Genomic DNA, 11,110 nt, shown 5'->3' with positions numbered 1-11,110 from the left:
CCATCGCGTTATATCAGGACTCAGTGGCCGAGTGGATAACGCGATGGCGTTTGAAGCGAGGGTACTGGGTTCGAGTCCCAGAGTGAACATCAACTCTGAGATGCAGGTACATCCAGCTGACGAGTCGCAAATAGGACGAAACGCGCGTCCTGGATTCCACTGCTAGCCACTATCCATCTCTGCTTACCATGCTTGTGAATTAAGGTATATCGAGGCAATACGCACAGTATGCACATATGCCAATTAGAGACTGACCAGTTGCAGTCCGAAACACATCGATGGGAAGATCCAAACAAACAATACCAAGTGAATTCATCTAACTATAGTCTAAATTATGATCAATGAATATTAGACATACATATGAGAAATGGAAAGAAACAAATATTCGGATAATGGGTTATACTAGAATGAATATCTGAAACCTTATGGTAAACAGTGATATCCTCAAAAGTGTCACTGTTACACTCACTCACACACACACACACTAAGACAACAGACAGAAGACATCGAGTCAATTGTGATGGATTATTCTATTTCAAATCTACATTTAGTCACAATTTTTTCTATCTTCATCAGTAAACAGATGATATTCATATCACACACACACACTTCCCCCCTCCTCCTTTTCTTATGAATCTCTACAAACAAACAATGATATAAGACACCATAGACACATACACATTCAATTAACCATCATAACAACAACACGAGGACACCACCACCACCACCACCAACAACAACAACAAGTTCAACCATGTTTATTTGATTCTACTCCTCTCATTCATCAAGTTTTTCTCATTCTCTCCCCTCCATTACTTTCAACCAATCAGTCAATGATGCGTTCAACCCCATTGTGTTTTCATTGGTCCATTCATTATGAACCAATGTAGAGGTAGACAATTCAATAAACCTGTTGATTTTTGCCCTAAAAATTATCCAGTTCGTTTGATTAACACACAATTACATTCTCTTCTTCACACACACACTATTGATACCACTTATATTGTAATAGAGAACATTAACATTACAACTGTGAACAGTGATAGTTGATTACGATTCATCACTTGGATGTGATGTGGAATACACAAGGCATAAATAGATCATATTGAATAGAAAGTATCAAAGTAACCACTTCCAAATACCACTTCATCCACACTCACATTCACTATTCACTCGTTTCTTATATCATGTCATGTAACAATACACTTCCATCAAACATCTTCTCCAATCATCATCAATTCATGCAGATTTATGATAATCACGATGATAACATTAATAATCATAATAATAACATTACCCATTCAACATCCAACTGGTTTACACCACAAACTACACAGATGATTTCATCGGTATTACCCATTCCCAATTCTACCTCATCCACATCTCTGATTCACACCGTGGATAATCATAGGTATTCTCATTCATTTTCCTTGCAAACAGATCCATTCAGTCTACCATTCGAAACATCATCTCTTCATTCAAATACTATTCATCATTACAATGAGAATTATAATCGACATCTTCATTCTGGTGTACAACAGTACAACTCCTTGTTCAATCCATACCACAATTACATCAATCGATGGAACAATGTACAGATGAACAATGTCAATCCTCCTGTAGAAGATGCCACAATGAATGTGACCAAAACGATGAGATTACATCGTAATCATCATTCACAACGTCGTCAACATCATCGTCATCATAACAATCACCATCGCCATAACAATCAACAACTACAACAACAGTTCCAACCTCACAACATTAAACCATGTGATCTGATCACAGAAGATGAACCGAAACCGAATTTCAGTTATATTGGTAAGTCTGTAGTTGATTAGTTAAATGATTGATTGAATAAATGTATGACAATTTCAGTGAGATACATAGGATATTCTTTGTTCAATTCACTGAGTGAATTATTTGTTGGATACCACATTCATTTTCTACAAGGAATACTCGATATACTCTGTGGTTGATTGTAAATGAGAATGTGAGATTTGTGGTGATCTGCATTTTCACGACTGAATTGATGAAGGAGATCATTCCGAGTGGAATTAAACGCACACTGTAGTATCTTCCATTCAACACGATTGACTGTCTAAGTGAAATGTATGTTACACTCTGACATCTGTTTAAATGCCACATGCATGACAAACGACTAATCCGTTCATTCCTCAAATATAAACCAACAGCGAGAGAATACTTGCACAGATTAATCGAGATAGTATTTCTTTGATTGTAGTTGGGAGAACACGGGTTAGTGAGTACGAGTTTACTAATAGTGCGAAACACACATTCTCTCCATTCATTCCTACGTACATTCTCATAATAATTCAGTAGTTCGAATGTAATAACTGCGAACAATAATATTTTCAATAATTGCGATCATGAGTCAATTGAAGCTAGATCACCATGGAAAATGTGGAAGCACGGGACGGCCGTTTCATCCTATTGTGGGACTCGTTAACAGTCCATATCCACGGTTCCGCCTCTAGCTTCTACTGACTCATGATCTAAACTATTGAAATTACTATAATATCCACAAAAACTCCTTCTGACAATAATATTTTCGTTGAAAATATGGAGTGAGAAAGTCACTACCAGTGGGTGGATCATAAGTGAACTGTAACAAACATTCAATATCGATGAACAAATGAATGTTCGATGAATTAGAACATGTCACAGACGTTGAATGTATACCATTACATCATTTGGTATAAACTGATATACCGACTGTCTGTAATGTGTCTCATATGATTCAATGAACACAATTTCGGAGTTAGATCTGTTTGTGATCGTGCAACACTTCTGAATGGACTTAATCTCTCTTGACTTTAGATTAGTCAATTATCCATTCAATTATTCAGCTGTGGCTTATGACATTTGATTTCGCAGTTGATGATTTTACCAGAAATATGGTCAATGTAGTTCGAATATTCCACTCAGTTGTTCAAATGTAGATAAAACATTACTGGATGATAAGTGCACACAGACAAACACGATATTCAACATTATTTCTTGTTTGATCGAATGCTCTTGTCCAATTGTTATGAGTGATGATTCGATAGGTTGATTACTCTGACACCATAACCACCTCCTTCTTCATCCTATTAATTAGGATTGTACATATTGAAATGTATACATATATATTCTAAACTTCTCAGTTGGTGTCATTACACTTCCATCCCAATCTACATCACTTCACCAACTACATTCTCTTCATTACTAAAAATATCGGATCGCAATGAAAATTTTGTAGGTCAGATGGTACATTTATCGACCTCAATGGAGGATGGATTACATAGAGTGTAGATAATCATATCACTCCATCTTATTACTCTGAATATAACTCGATCTATTCAAAGATCACTGTTGTCGTTTGAACCTGACAACATCACAGTGAAATACTTCATGTCATCAGTTCGATTGAGTTATTTCATGATCAGACATCTTACGAAAACATAGAATATTCAACCAACTACTACAGTTTAACTGTGTGGTTTGTGATGAATTCACAAGACAAAGCAGCTCGTCATTCCGTAACTTCAGTGGATAGTGTTATACTGTCCACCCACCAATCAATTATCTATCTGCACTTACAATTGTTCACATCAAATGTGGACATTGAATGTGCATAGATATTTGTGGAGTTCCACAGAGTACAGCATCCCACCAACACCAGTATGTATTCCAGTAATTTTGTTTAGTCCTTCAGTTAATTTATTCAACAGATTGTGTCATTAGAACAATAACTAGTTGTCTACATATTCGTGTTATTACTATTATTATCTTGTATGTATGAGCATGTATGCTTGGTCATGTGTCACAGCCTTCATTGATTTCTCTCTTACTAACTGAAATGTGAATTGCTTAAATCGATCAGTCACTCATTCGATTCCCACAAATATACATAAATGTGCTCCCTAAATCTTATCAATTCATTCGTCTCATTATTCACCCTCAATGCCTCTCATTCACATTTATTCCTATATTCCAGTTGTGTGCTTGTGACTTTATGCTCTGAGTTGTACAATAATCAACAGTGATCAAAGCTTCGTATTGTCTTCAGAAGTTCATGCACTGTTAGGATTTATCTAATGACAGGCATTAGGACGAGTGATATCTACTAAGCATTAGGAATTATCTCGAAGATATTTCACGACAAGTATTCATCACTCAATCACTGATTCAATGGAGTGAAATACCAGTACAACTAGTATCGTAAAATCCTAACAGAGATGGAAGAGACTTCGAATGTGCATGAATGGATTTACTTATTGTTATATCTAGAGCTTTAGGTTCTTGCTATGTCGCGTACTACTAGACTACTTGAAAGATCGAACCCTCAACCTCGCAAGAGAGAAGACAGAAGACTAGTAAGCGGGAATGTTATTCCCCATACAGTGTCAAATATAGTACAAAAATCTCATGTATTTATAGTTTTTTGGCTGAAAGTAAATCATAATTTCGGACACCAAGAAGCACATAGGAGGTCCTTCTTTTTCATCCGATAGGGAAGCTACATGTTGACATTCTAGAATGTACCCCTAACGGTGGTTTCATGGAATGTCTTCGGTTCTTTCTCGGTTTCTTGAATCTTCCTTGATTTTGCCAACGAACCATCCTTACACTCATCACCACAAATCGGATTGTTTCATCTACACATTCCCATTAACATCACTGATTCGATTAAGTCAAGTTGAGTAATACTACACAATACTTATTATGATCATATGAAATATTCATTCCACATTTCCCATACAATTTGCTTCAATCTACATCCATTTCATTGGTGATCGATTATTCCATATAGAATCACCCATTAGTATCCCACCTTCCATTTCAACTTATCATTACAAGGAATAATAACTATTATTATTATTATTATTACTAATGACCACTTATGACGTAATCATAATTGATTGTGTAATACAATCCACTTCTAAGTTCCTTTGATTGAAGTGTACGTGTGTGTGTTTGTTGTTTTTCTTTCAATGTTAATTAACGCTGATCGGTAGAGAATATTCTCAATAATCATTTCTGATATCGGTGATGATGATGATGATGATGATGAGGTTATGAACAGGAGTTGTGTTATAGTTTCATGATGACAATCAGTTAGTTTGTGTTTGTTTGGGTGTGTGTGTGTGTGGGTGTTTCAATTGACATGGTAAACAGAATGTAGGATAACCTTCAATTAATTTTCAAAGTGTTTTGATTTTCATGTATCAGTCACATTCATTCATCACTTACACATGGATTCAAATGAAAGAGAACAGTGTGTTAATACATCCTGATCAAGTGTTATAGTATTTTGCCTGTCAGCTAACAGTACGAGTGTGTGTGTGTGTCGGGTGAGTGGATGATACATTTGAGATTGATGTAGACTGTAATCAATACAACCAATTTCATTGCTGTTACTCAATGAGTCGTTTACAACAATCATTCGCTTGTTTGTGGTTGAGTGTATGTACTGTGAAAACAACAATACCTCCCTTTCCACAATCACCCTATAATAATAATAATAATAATAATAATAATAATGATACATGTAGTATACATAATCATTCATAATTATGGTGTACAATTATGAGTAGAGTGAAGTTAACATCTAAATGAACAATACGTATATAGTGAATGATGAATTCAGTAAATGTTATATACTCGAAATGAAAATTGTCCTCTCTCTCAATTGTCTCAATTATTCTTCATATTCAGTAGTATTATCATCATTATTCAGTAGTAATAACCACACAACTGATGATCAGAAATGAAAACAAACTCATTTGAAAGTGAACTGATAGAATTCATTTGTGACTGATTGTGTATGTCTTCTTTCCATCTAAGATAGATGACAAAACAAACGAATCACCTCATCATTTCATCTTCACATTTGCCTACTAATAAGTAGTTATTGAATGTTGCACAAAATGATTAGTGATAACTCCACACTCTTACCATCAGCATTTCGCTATATGAATTTCGAATTGACTCGAACGAACACAGTATTTCTTATCGAACATACCACATCATGAAGTGATGCCATTTGGTTACTGTGATCAAAGGAATCAATTCCGATTCAAAAATCAATCTCAACCATGTTACATATCAATTATCAATAAGTAGGTCTGTGGAACAAATGTGTTGAGGGAATGTTGAGCATCAATAAATAGCAGTGGAATCTGTGACATAGTGATAGACAATCAGTCAGTCAGAGATTGGGTTGTTGACCTCAGTATTGATTAACACTACAAAACATACAACAGTTTTAATGTAGAATCCACACAACTGACATCAATTCATACAATCGAACGAATATCAACAACACAACATCCAATTTCACCATGTTCACAGTCCAACATCAAACATCTTGCTGTCATCACGACCGTGGTGACGTGAAACACTCGTGACGAGTCATTCACTCACAGAACTAATGCATGCACACTAGGCCTCAACAGACAGAGAAATAATACCTCAAAGTAATCAGTGAATGAATTTTGCGATTTCCAGTAGTGCACACTTAAATCTCAGTTGACTTGTCATTTAATCACAAATTATTCAGTAAAATTGACCATTTGTTTATTCTATTCAAATACAAACCTTCTAGGATTGATCGCAAAGGCCATACTCAGTACACAAGAAAGACGTATGATATTATCGGATATCTATCAATGGATTCAACTACGTTATCCATATTTCAGTACACGTGGACCAGGATGGCGTAATTCCATTCGACACAACTTGTCATTGAATGATTGTTTCATTAAAGTTGGTAAGTTGTTGAGTGTTGTGATAGTGTAATTGTCATTGTGATTGTGACGTTTCATTCACTGATTCATTGTATCATGAGAATAGTGTGTTTTCCTCACTGAGATTATCTGAATGACGATATTGAAGGTATCGAGACACTAGTAACCGCTCAGTGATCATTCATCCTACATATCACACTCACTTCAATCCCTTATACCCATCGATATCTACCAACACGTGAGGAACTAACTCCTCCTCCGGATGCCCTTCAGGAATCATGTGCCGACTTGTCTTTGTAACTAGTGGTGCACAATCCGTATTCCACATCACGGTTAATCAGGAACACAATTCAACCATTCAAACATATCATATTGAGGATTGTTTCCTGATTTGCACAACCACTCACTAAACACAATATCATAAAATTTATCAACTGTTCGACAATTCGGAAATCCATTTCATGTAATTTATTTGCATGTTCCACACAATTTATCAATCACAAAATGAATTTGATTGAAAACTAATTCACATTGTACATTTATTTGATAGGTAGAGCTGCAAATGGAAAAGGACATTATTGGGGAATTCATCCAGCCAACTTGAAAGACTTTCTCAGTGGTGATTTCAGAAGACGTAGAGCACAACGTAAAGTACGTCGGGCATTAGGATTGAGTCGACCTGATGATAAACTTGATGATGATGATGACGATGACGATGATGGTGAATTTTGTGACGGTGTTGATGGTGATGGTGAAGGTGATGGTGGTAGTGGTAATCGAGGTTTCGACCATGACTCACTACCACTCAATTATCCACTCAGTTATCCACTCATTCCACAACTTTTTCAATGTATACATCCACACATATCCACATATCAACTGACCAGCTCAGCAGTCACACCGAATTCATCTACAACACTCACAACACACAAACACACATTCAATCCGAAATCATCTAATCGACTAAATACATCAATACCACTCACAAACACAAACATATTTACACTTGATCAATTGACCAATTCTACAAACAACCAATACACAAACAATACATCAAACATCACAACTCCTCTCCCATTCAATCCATCACCTGTCACACCCATTCACAATTCACACCTACTACCTCACCAAACATCGATGAATGCATCACCAACGAATCAAATGAACAATTTCAATGAATTCAAACACCAAATCCAAACACCGAACACCACCAATCAATTATGGAAATCGAGTTACATCAACGACACATTGATGGATCTCTTCTACATCAATTTGATGCATTTACTCAAAAATCATCATTCATCCGTTCAAACTGACATGAATGATACATGTACATCAGACGAGTCTCTATTATTGGTTCCACATTCAACTGCAAGTAACACTCATTCTACCACTACTACTACTACTACTACTAATAATAATAATAATAATAATAATAATAATAATAATGATAATAATACACACACTACCACCACTACTAATACTAATACTACCAATAACACTACTCCTGTCAGTATTCCTATTACTGATCATCAACCAGTTGATTGTCAATATGTGAATTCATCATGTTCTTCACTCGACCCTCTGTTCCTCAAATCTAATCCACTCTCCACTCAACATCCAGTCAATGTTAGTTTCAATGTGATCAACTTGATTGATCACAGACTCAATCATCACAGTGATGCTGATCATGATCAGCATCAATATGATCCTGATCCTGATCCTGATATTGATGATCATGATGATGATTATGATGGTGATGTTGATGATGAGGGTGTTGTAAATAATGTTGGTCAAACCTCCAAGCTTGTGAATTCACAACAGTGTTATATACAACGTGTAGACGATCAGAAGACTGATATTGATTGGGATAAATCACACAACAATGAATTAGATATTCAGTTGAAATTACATTCAACAAAATCCACAATCAATCAGTCGCTTGATCAACCATGATCCAGTTCAAATGTATCTGATTCATTTCATAATTTAGATAATCCGATTAGATTACATGATAATTAAATAATGAACTCTTTATTATCAAATGATATTTGTTAAGAAGGTTTCAACGTTTTATGGAGCGTTGATTTTGTTGTTGTTGTGGAAGATTTTTCAATGTTCAATACTCTGTAGTATAAGACTTTCTTGAAGTATTCAACAACTTTTATGTCATCATCATCATCCAAATCATCATCATCATCATCATCACCACCACCACCACCAACAACAACAACAACAAAAGAAAGAAAAATCAATATCCGATCACTTACAAAAATCTTTTTCTTTTTTTTGTATTTCCATTTGAAAACTTTTCTCATCCACCCTGATTACATAATTAGTTCTTATAAAAAAAACATTTTTTTTACTGCCAACAATAGTAGTTCAATTAGATTGAATACTTTTTGTATATCTGGATCCCCCCCTTGTAAAGTTTTATTATATGTAACTGTTAAATTTTTTTAGTGTCTTTCATTATGAATTGATTAATCAATTTTCCTTTTTTCCATTGGTTGCTTAGGTAAAAAAATTTTTTTCTATGGATTGTTTTTTTTAAAAAATAAAAATATATTTTCTCTCTGGTTTGTGTTCTGGTTAACAAGATCCTTATACATAAGATGTAGTTACTAATCTCATGATTATTATTATTATTATTATCAGAAGGGGATTTTTTGTGGAGATTTAGTATTTTCATGGTTGAAAGCGTGAGTCTATTGAAGGAAGGCCATCAAGGAAAGCCTGGAAGCACTGAACGACCGTTTCGTTTTATTGTGGGACTCCTCCGATGGTGTTTATGTCTAACTACAACCAATCCACGAAGTTGAGCAACCGTTCACCAATTGTCTTCAGTGAGTTCCCATCTCATTTATCAGATGCCGGCTCAGTGGTCTATCGGTTAAGTACTCTGGCGCGAGACTGGTAGGTACTGGGTTCGAATCTCGCGAGGTAAGGTTGTGGATGCTCACTGCTGAGGAGTCCCACAATATGATGAAACGGCCGTCCAATGCTTCCAGGTTCTCCTTGGTGGTCTAGCTTCAATTGACTCATGCTTTCGACTATTATAATCTCATGATTAACTGTCTTCTTTTATTTGGACTTGGAAACTTCAGTAATGAAGAAAAGGATTCTGAATGTTGTTGAAATAAACATTTTGTATGTTATATCTGTCGCAGATTGATGTTGGTAACCAAGAAGTAATAAATATGGGTTTTGTACTAGTGTGGAATTATCCAGTGGTGAATAACGATTGTCTCATCCAGGTTAGAGTTCAGATCTTCCAGAATTTATGGTGACCATTTAATCATTAAAACTAATGAATTGACGTCCAGTGGTAAAATAGTCAACTTGCCAGTGACTTACTTAAAGATGTTCCTGAAGTTTGACGGGAAAGTTGTGACTAGTGGAACTCAGGCATAGGAAATGTGAAGTAACTGGAAAAATTGGCATTGAATGTTACTTTAAGTTATATTCCAAAGTGACTGAAGCTGAAGTACTAGCAGTGAATACAAACTCGGTGATTCTAGTGGTTAAACATTCTTCATAAGGTCTGAAGTATCTGAACCGGACTCTCGGTGGAGTCATCGGTATGCGTTACTGAGAAATCACATAAGAGAATTAATCAGCAGTCCAGTAATCCCAGGTTTTCAATTCTACCCCAACTGAGAACAATCTGTAACAAATTCAACCTTCAATTGAAATCAGTCTTCATGAAACTCCTTCAAATAAATGTATGGATCTTGGTGAAAACGGATTTTTTTAAAGTTGAAACAGCTCTATTTAAAAAGGCTAATATTTATCACAACGTATGTGTCTCCTAAAATGATTGTTAGGCTTTAATTGTTCAACATAATACATTGAACATCTTTAACATTGACATCTTAAGCGTTTACTAGACTTCAGGAAAACTTAAAGTTTTGAACTGCAAACAATATCAGGAGATAAAAACAATACTACGAAGCAAAGATGGATAGTGGCTAGTAGTGGAATCCAGGACGCGCGTCTCGTCCTATTTGAGACTCGTCAGCTGAATGTACCTGCATCTCAGAGTTGATGTTCACCCTGGGACTCGAACCCAGTACCTTTCGCTGCAAACGCCATCGCGTTATCCACTCGGCCACTGAGTCCTGATAGCCACTTGCTTGTGCAATGGGGTGAAGTTCAAATTCACTTAGTATTGTTTGTTTGAATCTTCCTTATCAGGACTCAGTAGCTGAGTGGATAACGCGATGGCGTTTCAAGCGTAAGTTACTGGGTTCGAGTCCCAGAGTGAACATCAACTCTGAGATGTAGGCACATCCAGCTGACGAGTCACAAATGGGACGAAACGCGCATCCTGGATTCCACTACTAGCCACTATCCAT

General features: G+C 35.9%; 1 protein-coding gene and 1 non-coding gene across 2 annotated transcripts in view; one reads left to right on the top strand and one right to left on the bottom strand.

Annotated features, from left to right (window-relative positions):
- Window positions 1-6,651: 6,651 nt before the first annotated feature.
- Smp_127090 (putative forkhead protein/ forkhead protein domain) overlaps window positions 6,652-11,110 on the top strand; it is a gene marked incomplete at both ends in the record, with an annotated part of 18,585 nt that continues 14,126 nt past the window's right edge. The window contains 2 exons of the mRNA XM_018798491.1: window positions 6,652-6,775; window positions 7,303-8,589. Of these exons, the coding sequence (XP_018653427.1) occupies window positions 6,652-6,775; window positions 7,303-8,589 (1,411 nt within the window). The remainder of the gene's footprint in view (window positions 6,776-7,302; window positions 8,590-11,110) is intronic.
- On the bottom strand, window positions 10,803-10,869 carry Smp_tRNA_00920_Gln_TTG.1.1. The gene has a single exon. It is a non-coding gene (tRNA).

The sequence above is a fragment of the Schistosoma mansoni genome, chromosome 6 (genome assembly GCF_000237925.1).
Source record: "Schistosoma mansoni strain Puerto Rico chromosome 6, complete genome".
In the NCBI taxonomy this organism is placed as follows: Eukaryota; Metazoa; Platyhelminthes; class Trematoda; order Strigeidida; family Schistosomatidae; genus Schistosoma; species Schistosoma mansoni.
Note: the sequence above shows the minus strand (reverse complement) of the source record. Positions and strands in the feature narration are given on the sequence as shown.